Source organism: Tricharina praecox (genome assembly GCF_024521635.1).
Source record: "Tricharina praecox strain CBS 144465 chromosome Unknown BZA05scaffold_18, whole genome shotgun sequence".
Taxonomy (NCBI): Eukaryota; Fungi; Ascomycota; class Pezizomycetes; order Pezizales; family Pyronemataceae; genus Tricharina; species Tricharina praecox.
In genome coordinates, this window is record NW_026250420.1 from 169,319 (window position 1) to 186,467 (window position 17,149).

The 17,149-nt window shown below is 54.4% G+C and overlaps 7 protein-coding genes across 7 annotated transcripts; 6 read left to right on the forward strand and 1 right to left on the reverse strand.

Annotated features, from left to right (window-relative positions):
* The first annotated feature begins 203 nt into the window (after positions 1–203).
* On the forward strand, positions 204–1,791 carry BZA05DRAFT_88058 (uncharacterized protein). Its single transcript, XM_051488746.1, has 2 exons — positions 204–657; positions 714–1,791. The coding sequence occupies exons 1-2, from the start codon at positions 287–289 to the stop codon at positions 1,441–1,443; spliced, it is 1,101 nt and encodes a 366-aa protein (XP_051337906.1). The 5' UTR covers positions 204–286; the 3' UTR covers positions 1,444–1,791.
* On the reverse strand, positions 1,790–3,314 carry BZA05DRAFT_87935 (uncharacterized protein). Its single transcript, XM_051488741.1, has 5 exons — positions 3,075–3,314; positions 2,923–2,991; positions 2,748–2,854; positions 2,280–2,662; positions 1,790–2,215 (listed from the first exon to the last, which is right to left on the reverse strand). The coding sequence occupies exons 1-5, from the start codon at positions 3,110–3,112 to the stop codon at positions 2,042–2,044; spliced, it is 771 nt and encodes a 256-aa protein (XP_051337907.1). The 5' UTR covers positions 3,113–3,314; the 3' UTR covers positions 1,790–2,041.
* Positions 3,315–4,087: 773 nt separating this feature from the next.
* BZA05DRAFT_88038 (uncharacterized protein) lies at positions 4,088–5,590 on the forward strand. The gene is made up of 3 exons (XM_051488743.1): positions 4,088–4,275; positions 4,358–4,499; positions 4,551–5,590. Exons 2-3 carry the CDS (start codon positions 4,421–4,423, stop codon positions 5,423–5,425), a joined length of 954 nt encoding a protein of 317 aa, XP_051337908.1. The 5' UTR covers positions 4,088–4,275; positions 4,358–4,420; the 3' UTR covers positions 5,426–5,590.
* Positions 5,591–6,077: 487 nt separating this feature from the next.
* Positions 6,078–6,773, forward strand: BZA05DRAFT_88054 (uncharacterized protein). The gene is made up of 2 exons (XM_051488744.1): positions 6,078–6,442; positions 6,539–6,773. The coding sequence occupies exons 1-2, from the start codon at positions 6,185–6,187 to the stop codon at positions 6,584–6,586; spliced, it is 306 nt and encodes a 101-aa protein (XP_051337909.1). The 5' UTR covers positions 6,078–6,184; the 3' UTR covers positions 6,587–6,773.
* Positions 6,774–10,965: 4,192 nt separating this feature from the next.
* On the forward strand, positions 10,966–11,265 carry BZA05DRAFT_446357 (uncharacterized protein; the record flags this gene model as incomplete). Its single annotated transcript, XM_051487073.1, has 1 exon — positions 10,966–11,265. One exon carries the CDS (start codon positions 10,966–10,968, stop codon positions 11,263–11,265), a length of 300 nt encoding a protein of 99 aa, XP_051337910.1.
* A 332-nt stretch (positions 11,266–11,597) lies between these two features.
* On the forward strand, positions 11,598–12,503 carry BZA05DRAFT_419974 (uncharacterized protein; the record flags this gene model as incomplete). The annotated part of the gene is made up of 3 exons (XM_051485620.1): positions 11,598–11,971; positions 12,067–12,347; positions 12,487–12,503. The coding sequence occupies 3 exons, from the start codon at positions 11,598–11,600 to the stop codon at positions 12,501–12,503; spliced, it is 672 nt and encodes a 223-aa protein (XP_051337911.1).
* Positions 12,504–14,780: 2,277 nt separating this feature from the next.
* Positions 14,781–15,689, forward strand: BZA05DRAFT_419975 (uncharacterized protein; the record flags this gene model as incomplete). The annotated part of the gene is made up of 5 exons (XM_051485621.1): positions 14,781–14,800; positions 14,955–14,985; positions 15,033–15,167; positions 15,212–15,527; positions 15,562–15,689. The coding sequence occupies 5 exons, from the start codon at positions 14,781–14,783 to the stop codon at positions 15,687–15,689; spliced, it is 630 nt and encodes a 209-aa protein (XP_051337912.1).
* Positions 15,690–17,149: the final 1,460 nt, after the last annotated feature.

The following is a 17,149-nucleotide window of genomic DNA, read 5'->3' on the forward strand; positions in this document are numbered from 1 at the left end:
GCACAGAGCACCGCAATGGGTCGGAGAAACGTTTGGAGCCTTGCGTTGCGTTGCGACGACCGACCTTCCATCGTCATCACTACAATCACCACAATCACCACCACCACCACCACCCTCTGAGAGAGAGAGAGAGAGACCTTTCGACACTCGCTGCTTGCGTACCGAAAACTCAAACTCAATTCCCCCTCAGTACCACTAGCATACTCCAGAGTCTTTCTCCCGCTGTCACATCGCCTCATCCGGCAACCCTACTGTCGCTCATTCCCCTCCTCGAGCTGCAGGCAGAATGGACTCCAAGTCTCAATACTTCGAGCTATTGGGCCTCGGCGCACACCGATCCGTGCTCTCGATCGCCCCGTTCCTGCTCGGCGGCTACCTGATCCTCCGTCTCATCCGAGAGTACGTCTACCGGAAAAGCCGAGGTGCAGCAACCAACTCGGTCGTTGGCAACAAACAGGACGGAGGAGATACCGAAGTTGAACGCACGCCGGAGTTCGAAGAATGCGAACTCATTATCAAGGTCAAACAGGAACCGGGCCATGATCGCGATCCGAAGAGCTTTTCGAAACACTATCATGTCGAGAAGTGGGAGGATGCGAAGCTGTCCGCCCCGGCCTCGGCTGTGCGCGTGGTCGAGACCATGGCTGCCAACCCGAAGTAAGTAGCCGGAGCTGACGCATTTACATGGAAAAAGCAGCTGAAGAGTCAATCAGGGTTCCCATCCGCCGCCGGAAGGTCCCCCAATGGAATAACAGCGGCCCCTCACCGCCGCAGACACCTCTCTCACATGGCGACCGCGACCGCGACCGCCCCCAACCCACCGCCCCCAACCCCGAAACACCACGCACCCCCCGCCACAGTGTCCGCATCTCGAGCGGCACCAAGACTCCCTCGCGTGTCACCGTCGAGATCCCACCACGCACCACCCCGAAGCCGCCCTACATCCCGCCGCCCACCGACCTCGACGCACCCACCTTCTCCCCCGGCGACCTAGTCCTACGCCGGCGTCCCTCGCGCTTCGTGCACCCAGGCACCGCGGACGCAGACGAGTACGACGGCCCATTCATCCTCGCGTCGACGAGCAATCCCGCGCCTGTGCACCTGCACCACGTCCGCGGCGCAAAACTGGCCTCGTGGGCGAAGCTGGAGCTGCCGCCGGCCTCGAGCGCAGAGAGGTGGACACAGGAGTCGAAGCTTGTGCACTACACGGGTGCACTCACGGTCGCGGAGCTGCGGGAGGCCACGAAGGAACGCGATGGCACCTTCATCATGGATAAGATCCGGAGTGAGCGCTGGGTCCAGGCGAGGGGAGGCGTGCTCGCCAGGGAATTTAGGGTTTCGTGGCTGGGGTACCCGTGTGAAGACGATACGTGGGAGCTCGAGGGGAAGGTTTACAATACGGATTGGCACATGATTGAGGAGTTTGAGGGCAGGAAAGCATAGTTAGTCGATTGGGCGGGGGGATCTTTGTTTCGTGACGTGGTTGGTTTGATTGATTTGGCGCTTTTTTCTTTCTTCATTTCTTTCTAGATGGGATTGACTGGGCGATCTGGGCGGTTGAGCTTTTTCTGGGAGGCAGGCAGGACTGATTGGTGGGTGGCGTTTGTGAGCATTTGTCGGGGTTTTGTTTGGCATTTTTTTTCTTTTTTTCTTTTCTTTTCGTAGGACGGATCTGATCTTACGCTTGTATAATTTGGCGGGATACCTAGACGCATGAATGGATGGATGGATGGAATAGGCCTACTTGCCCGGTGCCTTTACGGCAGGGATCCGGTACCTTCTATGGCAGATGAAGGAAGCTCCGAGTCCATGCAGTGCAGTGCAGTGTGTGTAGTGTAGTGTAATATCGGTCAGATTCATCCTCCGGCAAGAACCTCCAGAAAATACGCAGGTATCATATAGAGTACACATCCTCCCTCTCCCCTCGCACTCCACTCCTCCACTCCCTCCCCTCACAACGACGCGCAAGCAACTGCAAAACCACCCGCTATGCAACAAAAGCACCCGACTCCCCGAAAGAAATCCCATTACGACTATGACTCTACCAGTCGACAGCCCAGCCGTTCTCCTTGAGGAACTCCTCGCTCGCAGCTCGCAGCGCAAGGTTCGGCCGCAGGTCGCTCTCCTTCAGTGGCTCGCGCGTCAGCGGGTCCGTCTGACTGCGCTTCAGGTGGTCGATCAATGTTGAGCGATCGTAGGAGTGGCCATGGATCGTCTACCCACACACACACATCAGCCTTGCCACGATCTTCCGGAGAGATGGAGGAGGGAGACCATACGATAACAGGATCCCACATAACGCCAAAGGTGATATTATCGATCAAGTAATCCGGGACGGTACGTTTCTGCAACCTCACCGCCTCCGCTCTCCCAAAGACGTCCTCAAGGCGTCTACACCTATCGACCTTCTCCTCGTCGTCCCCGCCTCCCTGCATCACCGCCTCACACGTCACCCGCAGCAGCGCGCTCTCGCGCAGCACGCGCTCGCGCTCCGCATGCTCCCACTTCACCTTCTTGGCCTGCAGGCACGACGCCGCGATCGCGGAGATGGACGGCGACCGCTGCGAAATTGCCAGCTGGTACGCGCGCTGGCTCATCGAAAAGGACTCCCCGGGTCGGTTCAGGTGCAGCAATGCTACGCCCAGGTAGGTGTACGCTTTCACTGGAGGACGAGCACTGGTCAGCCACGGCCCCTACCACCACCCGAGAAACAGAGAGAGAGAAAGAGAGAGAGAACGCTCACGCACACGAACTAGGAAGCAGGTCGATAGCCTTCTCGCAGTCCTCGACGACGGCTTTCCACTGCTCCATGCGGGTGCGCGCCAGAGCGCGGTTCGTGAAGAACGCTGCATTGCTGCGGGCGCGTCAGTCTCAAACCTGTCGGGGTAGGAGGGGAAGGGGGGAAAGGAAAGAGAGGCGCACGTGGGGTCCTTGATTATCGCTTGCGTGTAGAACTTCTCGGCGCCGACGAAGTCGCCGTTTTGGAAGCACCTGTGCGAGAGGGGACGTGTGCATTGTCAGCTCTAGATCCGAGGACGATCCGAGTATCCACTGGGTACGGCGGAGATTCTCACTGGTTGCCGCAGACTTTGAGCGCATCTGCGGTCGTCATCTTGAGAGTGTGTGTGAGGTGTATGTGTGTGTCGTGTGTAGCGTAGGTAGCGAAGTAATTGCAGAGCGAACGGGAGGGAGGCGAAGTCTTTACGATAGATAGCAAGTTGTCGTTGTCGTCCTCGGAGTTACAGGAGCAGCGGAGGACAGCGGAATCCCGAGTGGTTGCTGACTACGCTTGCTATCTCTCGCTACGACCCGTCACGTCCGACGAAGCTTCGATGCTCTTCGAACCAAGACGGGTTGGTTGGTAACTGGTTGTTGGGTTAGGGTTACCTGTCTAAAGTTACGCGTCACGATGCAGTTCCAACTCACCTCAAACTTTGGATGGAGATCACGGATTTTCTGTAGATCGCCAAACGAGCAATCGAAGAACCAAGCGGTAACCGGAAGTGGATTGATGTTTAACGCCTAATTATTCTGCAGAGACAGTCTATGAGAGAATTCAGCCGCAGTGTCTCTCTTGATGTTGCCTCTGTTTCATTTAACGAGTGCTGCTGAGAAAGCTGTGCGGCCTCTCGGAAAACGCCGTCGAGGGCTCGGCTTCCCATTTCCGTATTCGGGGTCGGGTTGGAACCAGCAAGGGGCCGAGCTAGAAACTTGCATGGGATTCTGCCAGCAACGGAACCAGCCAGCAAGTTGCAACCGATCCATCGCCGCTAGAGTACCGCCATACTTTCATCATACTAGCAAAGGCGACAGCGGAAGGATATGGCAGCAATAAATACGCCACATCACACGAAAGACAGTCAAGGAGTTAACCAACGGTCAGTTGCGTACCTAAGTCGAGCAAAATATACGTCAGTTCTCTACTGTTTAGCAGGAGTTACATACAAGGCTGGGCGAGCATGCCGTGTTAAGACTCGGCTAGGACCGACGACGGGGCGTAGGGGGTTGCTAAGGTCTTGGACACGGCCGGCTGTGGTGGTCGTGAGGTTTGCCCAGGGTGGTATGAGGTGACGGACAGGAGTGACTCAGAACTCTTCGCGAGTTATTATAATAGGGGTTGCGGATATTGTTGACAACTTGACATGGGAATGCTGCCATGGCGTCATGCATGATGAGGATTTACGTGGAGTACCTACATATCGTACGGCAGAGAGAGCAGCGCCCCAGCCTGGCTGGGGCTCAACTCAGTACTACAACCAAGCACAACTCCCGGTGGTGAGATCAAAGTCCTTTACCGATATGTACTTTGGGAGTAAGGCGAATGGGGTACCAGTACTTACCATGGAAACCCCCGTAGATACCCTTTCACCGGGTCGGCACCAGGCAGTGCTCTATCATCGTTCTCTGAGTCTCTGACCCGATGTTGTTGCTATTTCCAGCCGCCGTCGCCTCACCACTCAATTTTCAGAGACTCTGCTCCATGTACTGGGTTCATTTCGGCAAGGCACAACCTGTTGCAACTCTCCCAAAGCAGCTAACCTGTATTTCAGGAGCCGAATATGCCGGGCGGGAATCAGCACAGCCTGCCCACACTGGACATCTCGGTGGCATAAATAACACTCGTGGACCACTCGGTTTTCTTTTCAGCAACACTGCACACTCGCTGATCCAATCGTCACTCTCGCTCACTCACCCACTCGACCTCAGCTTCACCGCAAAACCAAATAAAAAAATGAAGTTCACATCCACCGCGACCGCCCTCTCCCTGGCCGCGCTAGCTCGCGCCCAACTCGACCTTACCAGCCTCACGCCGGAGCAATCGTCGGTCTACATGCCCATCATCTCCAAGCTTGCCGCGCTGGGAAGCCTCTCCCAATACTCTTCCTACGAGGCCGCGCTGGAGACGGCATTGACCGAGTTCGTCGCCACGCAGACCGCCTTCGCCTTCTTGACCATCCCCACCGGCTCGGCGTTGCAATCGTACATCGACGTCATGTCGTCCGTCAACGTCGAGTTCGCCGCCACCCAGACCGTGATCGACGGCCCCGCGAAGACCGAGCTCGTCGAGGTGCAGAGCGAGTTCTGGAGCGTCGCGGGGAGCATCGTTATGAGCGCTGCCTCCGCCGCCGGAGAGTCGCCGAGCGGGAGCGGCAGTGGGAGTGCCGTTGCGACTGCGAGTGGGAGTGGGAGTGGCAGTGAGAGTGCGACTCCGACGCCCACCGGCTCCAGCGGTAATTCGACGTCTTCGGCTACGGGAACGACAACCGTCAGGAGCACTTCGGTCATCTCGATCACCCGAGCGCCGACTGCGCCTGCTCCCGCCGCTAGCTCTGCTGCGCCCGATAACAGTGCGATGGGCTTGAGCGCCAGTGGGCTGATGATGGGTGTTGTTGCTGGTGTTGCGGCGGTTTTTGCGATGGTATAGGGAGCTGGGAGCTGGGATGGGGGTACCGGGTGATGTTTGTACGGCTTATGTGGGATGTAAATAGCACGTTTTGGATACGGTTGAAGTAACATGATGGAGTCTGTGAGCATTTTTTGGATACGACTAAAGTAACATGATGGAGTTTGTTTATGCAATGGAATTCGTGACCATAGGAGTGTTGACTCGGCCGAATCGAACTCGAGGGGATACCTACCTAATCCTCCGAAAAACTGGGGTGAAGCGGGGGAGAAAGCACATCGGAAAAACACTGCGGTCGAGTACCGCGCTCTACCATCCAAACACTGTGGGCGCATGAGAGATGTGACGTGATGTGCCCGTCTCAAACTCATGCAAGACCGCCAACATTATGCAAGTTAAGATTGGCCCATCCTTCCTCACAGTTCTGTGGGACACGAGATTCGGAGAATTAACGGTATCGCTACAGTGGTAACACGAAACCGGTACAACACCGCTTCCGAAGCTTCCACAGCCTACAGCCTACATCCTACAGCTCGCTACCGCATCCGCCCTTTGCCGCCAGGTTGAGCACGGCCAGTGCCACAATCTAGCGATACGTACCAGCCCGGGCAGACCGAATACGGGATCCAAATAAAGTGCGCCGCATCGTCGGGCCGACTGTCCCTCCCCCCTCCCGGCTATAAGCCGATATATACCTTACATTGATATAAAATCCCCTCCTCCCTCCTCCATCCTCCGCCTCCTTCCTACCCCCGTCTACCATCTACTCGCCCAGACAGAATGCTCCCCCACCTCCCCCTCCTCCTGCTCCCAGTCCTGCTGTTCGCCGCCAAGGCCACGGCCCGCTGCACCACCACAACTACGCCCACTATAACCCCGACCCCGACCCGCCCCGGCTGCAGCGACACCATCTGTATCATCTCCACGAACACCGGCTGCGGATGGGTCATGGGCGGCTGCTATCTGCATAGCAGCTGCGGCGGGACGTATTCTACCAAGGAGTGTAGCACGCCGGGGGTGAGCGAGGTGAGCTCTGAGGTGAGTGCGCCGTGCGGGGGGATTGGAAGGGATGGAGGGAGGGGGGGAGGGGTGAAAGGAGGGTGATAGGGATTGGCTAATGAATGGCGAGGGTAGAGCTCTACCACCACGACGACTACGGTGACGACGACGACTCCGGTTTAGGTGCTGTGGGACTGTGGGGAGGAGAAGGGTGGAATACAGCCATGTACAATGTATCATGAGCCCATGAATCAGGTTTCAAGTTCGCACGTATCTATGCAAACCTGTCAATTGTCACCTTTCACCTGTGTACCGTATGCGCCAGAGTGTTTGGCGGTCTAGTGCTGAGCGAAGCCTAAGTACGATGTCCCTTCCAGGGCTTTTCAGTAACGCACCGACTGCCACCGGGAGCTTCCCACCGGTTATATAGCCACCGAGAATTGGTGGGCTGGTGGTGGTAGGAACTGTAGTTGGTAGTTGGTAGAATACCGATAGTGAATGGTAATTCTGGAGGGAAACCCACAAACCACCAGAGGGTAGAAGGTATTCAACGTTATAGAACCCAGCTGCCACGGGGGTCCCTCACAGCAAGATGCCATCCGAGGGTGTCTTAAACCGGCAATAGGCGTAGTATCCGGGCGATATCCGTGGTGCTTTTGGCATGCAACAGTAAATCCGGTCTCGGAAGTCCAAGTCAGCATGGTGAAATGCTTTGTTTTGTGTTTTGTTTCTTCGGTGATCGCTCGCAGCCTACCTATGGCGAAACGCACCACCGTACGGATGGGTATCCTATCCTGTCTGATGAAATATGACCTCCGAGGGTTAGGGAATTTGCTCAATGATTGAGCGAGAGCAGACGATCGAGTTGAGAGTCAATAGCCACTCGAGGTTCACGTCTGGTGAGGAGTTCTTTCACAACCGCTGCTCCTCCTCCTCATTCTTCTTCTTCTTCTTCTTCTCATCCCCCTTCTTCTTTCTCTTCTTCTTCATCTTCACACACCACAGTCACCAGCACCGTCACCAGCATCATCACAAATTCCCCACAAACAACTTCTTCCAACAACAACGACTACCACTATCACTACCACCACCACCACTACCACCTCGAACCCCGTCCTCGAGGTCGCGGCCCCCTCCAACACTTTCCGCGAGGCGGTCACCAGCTACTTTGAAATTCTCGCCTTCCTCAGCGAGCTGTGTGCCGACTTCAGGGCGGAGGAAGAAGACGAGGAGGTCGCCGGCAAGGAGGAGCAGGAGGGGGTGGTCGACGGCGACAAGGAGGAGGAGGGCGATGACAAGGAGGAGGAGGAGGCGGAGAAGGAGGAGGAGGAGGAGGAGGAGGAGGAGGAAGAGTGCAAGGTCGACGACCAGGACGAAGGCGAGGAGGAGGACGAAAAGGAACAGGAGGAGGAGAGCGAGGAGGAGAGCGAGGAGGAGAGCGAGGAGGGAGGGCCTTTAGGGGCGGCGCATTGCTTTTTTTCTTTTTCCTATCATTATCAATAAACACACTTGAAGACTTGCTGTTCCATTTGATCATCGGTGATCGTAGATAGTGCTTTCGGATCCAAGTGAACTCTTGGACATACTTGTTGCCAGGTGTATTAGCTAAGTAGATAAGTAGGTCTTCGATCGAGATATCAACCTTTCGCCCATTTGGACTCACTACGACTATTGCAACCACCAACTTCCCAACCTTTCTTGCCAGCTCCGCTCTATTCCAGGCTGTTGGACTCATACTTACTCACTCGCATACTAAGTGACTTCCTGTGATATCAAACACATGTCGACACCTTAGAATGAAGCGGTCGTTTGCTGAAAAGCTAGCCTTGGAGTTGCGGCCAGTGCGCTAGTAGTAGTGCTTTGAATCTTACCTACTTCACTTATAAAATCCCACCTTTCCTCCCAACTCTTCCTCCCTCTCTCCTCCACATATCTAGAACCAACCGTTATCCAGAACAATCATTACCCGACCATTAACCTCATATTCTCCTTCTTTTCAGCATCCCAACGAGGATTTTGCTACGCTGCCCGAAACCATTCCAAATTCCGAATATGCGCAGCTGCCTACAGATGACAAGACGGTTACGCAACCCGCCAACGAGGATATTGCCCGTCCGACATTACCTACTTGTTGATTCATGCTACTGACTTATGATTGGTTTTCACGGTCCGATATCGACGCCGAGTTCTACCCTTTCCGGTACGTCCTCTCCCCCTCTCCCCCACTTTGTACTTCCAGGATAACCTTACAGAGCTATCCTGCTCAGCCGTAGTAGCGAGGAACTGATGGATCCGTGCAACCAGTCTACAAAGTAGACTGTCGCAGAGACAGTAGACGGATCCGACCCTCGAGGCTGAGCGGAAAAGATCGGGGTTTTCTTTTCTGCTGCCAGCAAAGTTCTTTCCCCCTTCCTCCGGGAGTCCAAGTTGGGGGAGAGCCGACTTGCTCTCGGTGGATGGCCTCTCCGAAACCGGGTGACAGGCAGTTTCGTGTTGAGGAAGAAAAAAAAGAAAGTATAACTTCCGAGTTATACGCGTATAGCTTGGTCTACTATCCACCCAGGTTATACGCGGAGGTTTTCTTCCTTTGCTGTGAGTCTGTGACAGCAAAGGTCTTTCCTCCTGGCCATGCATGCACATGTGTGAGAGGCATTTCGCATGCTTGGCCAAGGCCCATGCCTCCGAAACCGGGCTACAGACGGTTTCGGACGCGCAGATAAATAACCAAAGAAGTATAGCCTGGTCTGCTACCGCCCCAAGTTATACGCGGAGGTCGTCTTCCTTTCAGAGCAAAGGTCTTACCTCCTGGCCATGCATGAGTGAGATGCATGCGCCATTGGCCAAATGTTGTTGCTCTGGCCGCTGTGCGAGAGGATGGCATTGGCTTCTTAATCGACTGCGGTCTGCACTCTCGAGTCTCGATCCACGGCTGCTTCCCGGCGTCTCCCTGGGTTTTAGTTGTCAAATATACTGAGATCAATAGGAGGATGGGTACCTAGGAAGATGTGACTGTCTTATTACTTGCTTCTTCATTTACTACGATCCAGTGCCCTTCTATATATACAGAATATGTCTGCTGTTTGAAGATGGAGTCATCGACCCGCCGGCGAGACCATATAGCAGAATATATCTCCTCCTCCGGATACAGTTCGCATGACCGAGCCCTTGACTCTTGCAAAACAATGCTCCTTAAAACTTCACCATCACAAGCGACTTGCAGCGGACAAGAGGAGAAATCCTTCATGTGCTCCGGACGCCGTGATCTGACATTAGTCGTCAACCACAGTTACGAAGTACCTATTACGTTCCCCAATACTCCATTTTCTTTCATATAATCATGTCCTCCTAGTCATGGGTGACGGTCATGGCCGAAATCAAATGTTGCTGCTCTAGACGCTGTCGGAGAGGATTATATCGGTTCAATCGACGGCAGTTTGCACTCCCGATCCGCGGCTGCTTCCCGGCGCGTCCCTGGTTCTTAGTCAGCAACCACCGCCGGGCTACGAAGTATCACGTCACAATACTCCATGTTGTATCAATGCCTCTTTCATCCTGGCCATGAGTGACAGGCATGGCCGCCCAAGCCAAATGATGCTGCTTTGGCCGTTGCGCGAGAGAACGACATTGACTTGGTGTGCGAACTTTCGGAGATTTGCAGTGGGCGGCTTTAAGAGCCGTGTCAGTGACTCGTTCGGCGCGCGAAGTGATCAACCCGTCTCCAGCGATTAGGTCGTCACTTTTGCTCGCTCGTTTCACCGGATGAGCAAGTTTTGGTAGGTTCTAGCCGTCTGGCGGCGGCGAAAACCTGCTTGGAACCTGACGGCTCCTAAATCACCTATAAAAAAAAACCCCTTCTGCTCCTCATCCTCTCCTTCTCTTTACAACCATCACAGCTTCCAAGGGGATGATAACATGTAGATTCACATAAGCTCTGTGTAAAGATTTGAGTATTGACTCGATAGAACATTATTGACTGCTGATATACTTCACTACATCGTCATAATGTGCTGTGACCTGTCCACGGATCCGCACATAAATCATCTCCGGCAGGCTGGTCTACTCGTAAAATATTCTAGGCCTAGCGACCAAACTCACCCAGCAGGCCGGTCTATCGGGAGGAAATAATTATCTCCAGAGACCGGTCTGCGCAGCACACATATTTTGTGACTCGGCAGTCCGGTCGGATCGCATAGGTATCCAGTCGCTTGCCCCACGGGTCGGTCTATTTATAAAAAAACACAGTTTGCCCGGCAGGCTGGAACAAATACATTATGCGACCCCCAAGGGTTAGGGAAGCCGCTCGGTCAATGACCACTCGAGGCTTAGTGATTGAGCGTGATCAGACGATCGAGTTGAGAGTCAATAGCCACTCGAGGTTCATGTCTGGTGAGGTGAGTGGAGGGAGGTCCTCGTACAATCCGCCCCTTCTCAATATCCTCCTCCTTCTCTTCCTCTCATCCTTCTTCTTCTTCATCTTCACACACCACCACCATCATCGTCATCATCATCATAACTTCCTCACAACTTCCTCACGACCCAAACCACTCCTACGAATAACAACAATGGCCACCTCGACCGATACTACGGCCACCACTATCACTATCACCTCTAGCCCCATCCTCGAGATCGCAGCCCCCTCCAACACCGCCCTCCAGGCGGTCACCAGCTACCTTGAAATCCTCGCCTTCCTGAGCGAGCTGTGCGCTGACTTCGGGGCCGAGGAGGGGGACAACCACAGCGTCGAGCACAGCGACGCCGGCGAAGAGGAGGAGGAGGAGGAAGAGGCCAACGACGACCAGGCAGGGGGCAAGACCGAGGACAAGAATGATCAGGATTATGAAGGCGCGGAGGAGGGCCAGTAGTGGCTCGGGGGCCTGGGGACATTACTTTTTTCTTTTCTTATCATTGATAAACACACTTAAAAAACCTGATATCCGCTGTGATAATCGTTGACAGTGCTTCCGTATCTAATTGTAGTCTTTGACTTCCACGTCTTTGCTGCCAGGTGATTTAGGTACCTACAGATCTAATACCAGGTATCACGACGAGCTCAAAACGATCCGAAGTCATTGAGGATGCAGTTATTTGCGGTAATATTGTAAAGAAAGAGAAAACAAAAACATACACAGAAACAGAACTAAATCATGGCTCCCTAGCCCCTAGCACCTCGATCCATTGGAACTGGCGACGCAACATGTCCTGCATCCGCTTTTGGCAGTCGGGTTGCAGTAAGGCGCGGGTTCAGCGAAAGATGCTGTTTCCTCCATCCAGAGAACCGTCTTGCATGCCTAGAACGTCTTCTGCTGAGCCATATATGCCCAACACCCTCCCTCTCCATCTCCCCGTCGGCTTCGGCGGCGGCAGCAACAGCGCTGGCTTCTTCCTCCTCAGGGTTGTCACCCTCCACGTCCACCTCCATCTCCATCTCCACCCTCTCGCCCCCGCCACCGCCGCCGGCAGCAGCGTCGGTGGCGGTGATTGGGGTTTCTACCCCATTCGCATGCTCAGGGTCGTAACCCTCCACCCCCACCTCCTCGCCGCCAGGCCGCCAGCCGCGGCGGCCGCAGGGTCCACAACGACTGAGTGGAGCTTCGCCCTCCTCTATCGCCTCCCCCTTCGGCTATTTAGGGTCGTAACCCTCCCCCTCTATCTCCTTGCCGCAGCGCCGGCAGCAGCGCTGGGTTTGCATGTGGCTTAGGCTTCGGCGTCAGGTTCGTCCTCGATCTCGCTCTCGTAACGGACAGCAAGTCCATCCTCGATTTCGCTCTCGTAACAGACAGCAAGTCCATCCTCGATTTCGCTCTCGTAACAGACAGCAAGTCCATCCTCGATCTCGCTCTCGTAACGGACAGCAAGTTCATCCTCGATTTCGCTCTCGTAACGGACATCAAGTCCGCTCGGGAAGCCAGGGTTGTCAAGCCTGGAATCCGGAGTTGTCGAGGAAGTATGTCTGCTGCCTCGAGATGGGCATTGTTGCCGTTATTGCCCTTGCCACCGTGGCGGCGGGGGGTCGAGGCGACGGTGGTGTTGGGGGGCGAATTGGAGTTGGGATGGTGTGTTGGTGGAGACAATAGTCGGGACAGTTTCTGTTGTTCGGTGAATTGTGGTTGCAGGTTTGATTTGGTTTTATTTGCGACTTGTTGAGTGGTGGAACCGAATGGTTTTTATTTGCGACTTGTTGAGTGGTGGGGTTATCGTGCGGTTGATGGTGTTGGAGGAAGATGGAAGGAGGAGGAAGGAAGATGAAGATGGAGGAAGGTGGGATGAAGAAGGAGGGAGGAAAAAGGTAGGAGAAGGAAGGTAGGAAAGAGAGGGAAGGGGGACAGCACTAGCGGAGGAAAGAGCCTAGGCGGTGATTGGAATTGAATTGTCGTTGAGGGTTGACACGATATGCTGTATCACTCGTATCGAGTGATGGCGTGTGAGGTGTTGCCCGAGAATCACGCAGCAGAACATCTGACATATAGAAATAAACTGAAGATCTCTCGCATTCGATATATATCTGAGCCTGCAGGTATAGAGCGGTACTGTGTCAGTTTACAGCGGAATTCAAGCCCTGTCCTGTCCTGTTTTTTCTGCAGATCAGGGACGAGTAACCGTTTCCCCTGTATCAATCTTCACTGAGCCCCGCCGGACCCGGATGCTGTGCTGGCTCAAATACAAGCAATTCTGCTGGCCTTTCCTCCCTTATGTACGTACCTAGCTACACAGGTATTCGATCGAGATGTCGAACTTTTACTCAGATGAACTCACTGTTAGTCACTCGCATATGCGCATACGCATGCGCGTTCCGCTTCGTGCGTGCGCACAGTACTACTTGTTCATCGTTGCGAGCATTGCGTCTCCGGCTATGGAGGCGATAATCGTGATGCCTTTTTGACATGCGATTTTAAAGGCGGTCTCGGAAGTTTTTGTGTTGAGAGAGAGAGAGATCTTCCTGTTTTATTTCGCATGCAGCCTATATAGACTATGGTAAACCGTGGCACTACTTTCCTGCCCACTCTGGCCGGCCGGGGGTTAAGACCCCGTTACCAGTCAGCACGATGTGGCGCCGCTGCCTACCAAACAAATAACAAATGAAATCGCACTAAGAAAATATCACCGCCCATCCCCATCTCCTGCTTCCTCGCGCCGGCCGCAGACACAGTATAGTTTTTGTGTTGTTTTGTTTCTTTGTTGATCGTGATCAGACGGTCGAGTTGAGAGTTGAGAGTCAATAGCCATCCGAGGTTCACGGCTGGCGAGAGGCTCACGACTAGTGAGGTGAGTGGTATGGGGGTCATCGCTTTCATTTGTCAACCGGATCTTTCCGCCGCCACTTATACTTCTCCTTCTCCTTCTTCCCCTCCTCTCCTTCTTCCCCTCCTCTCCTTCTTCTTTATCTTCATCATCTTCACACACCACCACCACCACCTTAATCATCAACATCACAACTTCCTCACAAACCACTCCTACCAACAACAACTCAATTAGTCAACAATGACCACCTCGACCGAAACTACCGCTACCTCCAAATACAGCTTCACACTCCCGCCGATCCAGAGGGGTGGAATGGCTTACCATTAACAACCGCCCAAGGCGCATACCACCTGTCTCATTGGCCCATCTGTCCAGACAGATTGCTGAGAAGAAGTGGAAGGAAGCGAATGATTGGGCATACTCACGCATAACGAACCTTATATACAACGTCAAGTGCCGCAAGTGGTGGAAGAACCGACTTGACCCCGTTGCATCGAAAGCGAAGAAGATTACTGCATCCAGGTATTCCAGCTGAAAACTGGGCATGCCTTGATTGCACTATATCTGAAACGAATTGGAAGCCAACCGAACGACTGGTGCTGGTGGTGTTCTAAACCTGGATCCTGTCAGACACGCGAGCATCTTTTCAAAGCATGCACCGCATGGCGGAAGGAGCAGAAAATACTATGGAAAGCAGTCCGGCTAGAAACAAAGCGTGGACGAAATCGCTTCCGAATTGCAGATCTGTTCGCAGATGAGAGGTGCACAGCGGCAGTCCTGGAGTTTCTGGAGGTGACCGATGTAGAAAGAAAGGCCAGGGAGAATAATGGGAAAGGTCGAGAAGATGAGTCTACTTCTGAGGAGGGAGACGGACTGAAAAATTGGGAGGAGGAGGTGGGAGGAGTGGAGGAGGATGGTGGGGAGGAGTGGTAACCACCGATCAGGCCAGTAGGGCAATGGGGAGAGCCGCATAGCTAGTCTCGCGGACGGAATAGGGATGGTTGTGTAGTTGGTGTTCGCCGTAGTCTACAAAGGCTCATAGATGCAAAATAAAACTGATGACCCCCCCCCCCCCCCCCCCGCCGATCCAGATTCTACCTTACGGTGCCATCGCAACGTAACAACGCCAACAAAAAAAATGCACTGCCTACGGGCTCTGTGGGTTCCAAAGTCCAATGATCAACGTCGCACTCGCACACATCTGGCCCCCTTCAATCTGGCACTTGGGTACTACCAACAGTTCGCACAGAATGCATCTGTACCGACGAAGATGAAGATGAAGATGAAGATGCCCGTTACGAGTCGCCACTAGAACCTATGGCAAGCCGAAATCGAAAGCGGAGGTACGGAACTCCCCTCGAATCCACCGGCACTACTCTCCCACCGGAAGATGATCGTCGGTCAGATGATGTCCGCTGCGAGACGTGTCTACGGCCGATACTTCAACATTAGTGATAGTCACGCCGACATGCTTGTCCACAGGTTCTACCACGACTACCCGTCCTGTCATCCCATCCGCAAGAAGGTGCGTAAACATGTTCTTGAGTGGAAACGGAACGGCAATGCAAGATTATCCGCGCCATCCGAGATCATGTGTGCGCCGACTTCGGCGCCGCGGAGGAGGAAGAAGACCACAACGCTGAGTGCGCCGCCGGGGACGAAGAGGAGGTCGGCGGCGAGCACAGCGACGCCGGTGGAGAGGAGCAGGAGGAGGGGGTCGACAACAATGTCGAGGGTGAGGAGCAGGACGACGACCAGACCGAGGTCGACGACAAGGTCGACGTCGAGGAGGACAGCGACGACCCGACAGAGGTCGGGGATGAGGTCGACAACGACGACCAGATAGTGGTCGAGGAGGACAACAATGATTTCCACCAGGACAGTGGTTGAGGAGGACAACAGCGATGACGACCAGACAGTGGTCGAGGAGGACGACAATGATGTCCACCAGGGAGTGGTCGAGGAGGAGGTCGACGATGACCACGACGAAGGCGGAGTTAAGGAGGACGCGAAGTTCCAGGAGAAGGGCAGCAAGGAGGGCTTTTAGAGGCCTGGCCGCCCGGGGGGCGTTACGTTTTTTCTTTTTTCCTTTTTTTTTTTAGAACATTATCAATAAACACACTTAAAAGCACTTGATATCCGCTTGATCATCACCGTAGATAGTGTAGTGCTTCCGTATCTAATCTTCTGCCAGGTGAATCAGCTTGAGCCTAGGTATTCGATGGAGATGTTCAAACTTTTGCCCAGCGGGACTCGCCACTGGTCACTCGTGCATGGGCATGGGCATTTAGGTTTGGTGAGGTGTCACTCGTTGGCTCGCACTGTGGTACGGCATGTACTTCAGTTCTATTTGTACGCTGTTGAGCGTGGAGTAGAGTAGAACGGTGTGAAATCTTGCCCGTCCTCATCTTGAAAACCGTTCCATTCTTTAGCTACTGTTCAGTAGGTAGCATGTTCTTTCTCCAGGGCTCCGCCCCGTACATCTCCACACGCAGGCGGCAGGATAGGTACTAGTTGTATCCACCATCCAACGCGATGTCAGCGAGGCATCGGGTAATACCGCTTTGGTTCGCTTTTGACTCTACTGTAAACATCATACGTCCCTGCCTATAGGGGGTAGCGACAGTCATCCTCACGGTTCACCTCGGGCTTCGACGGTGTCGGCCATCGCTTTTCCTTCACACGGTCGACCACTCGACGTTTCGAGGAATGAATCATACGTACGAGTTATCTCGTGGAAACCAAGGTACGAACGGGGGAACATTACGTGGCCAAGAACACTTTTCGATGTGGTAGGTGCTCCAGCGGTCACGTATTTTGTTCGTTCTCAGTCGGTACTCCAGTACTTACCTTGTGCACCCCCGGCGAAAGCAGTCGGGGCATCTCGTCGAATCCCGATGCGTGACCCCGAACCTGAGCACACTACTCCACCAGGCACCAGGGCAGCCTGGGCCCTGGGCAGCCTGGGCATGGCAGGGCAGTTGTCGTTTGGTTATGCTTGGCCCCACCCCGCGTTTCCTGTTCCCCGTTCCCCGTTCCCCGTTTTCCTAGATCTCTAGGATAAACATGGCCGCGGGCCCTTGGGGGCGCTAAAAAAGCGGCATTCCTCCAGATCTCCAGAACTCCCGGCGGATCGGGAGCGGATGCCTCAGACCGGGGCTGCATACATAAATGGGTAAGTGTGCGCACGGCAGGGCACATGATCCGGGACAACACCAGCAGCAGGCTTCTTCAGGCGTCGACACCTGCAGAAATGCAAGCAAGCACGCAGGCAAGGGAAGAGACGGTTTCGATGAACAAGGGCCCGCCGAAGCGCGTTCCCGTCTCACTGAAGCCACATTCCACGTGTGTGTGTCGTTGTGTAAATTGTGCTAGCACACCGCGTGGACCTCCTGAAGGCTGACGCTGGGTGAGCAGAGGCGCACTTTTCAAGTTTCGGGGCCCTGCCTGCCTGCGCCACTTCACCGCAATGGGGAGGATTCGGGGATCTGCCCAGTGCCAGTCAAG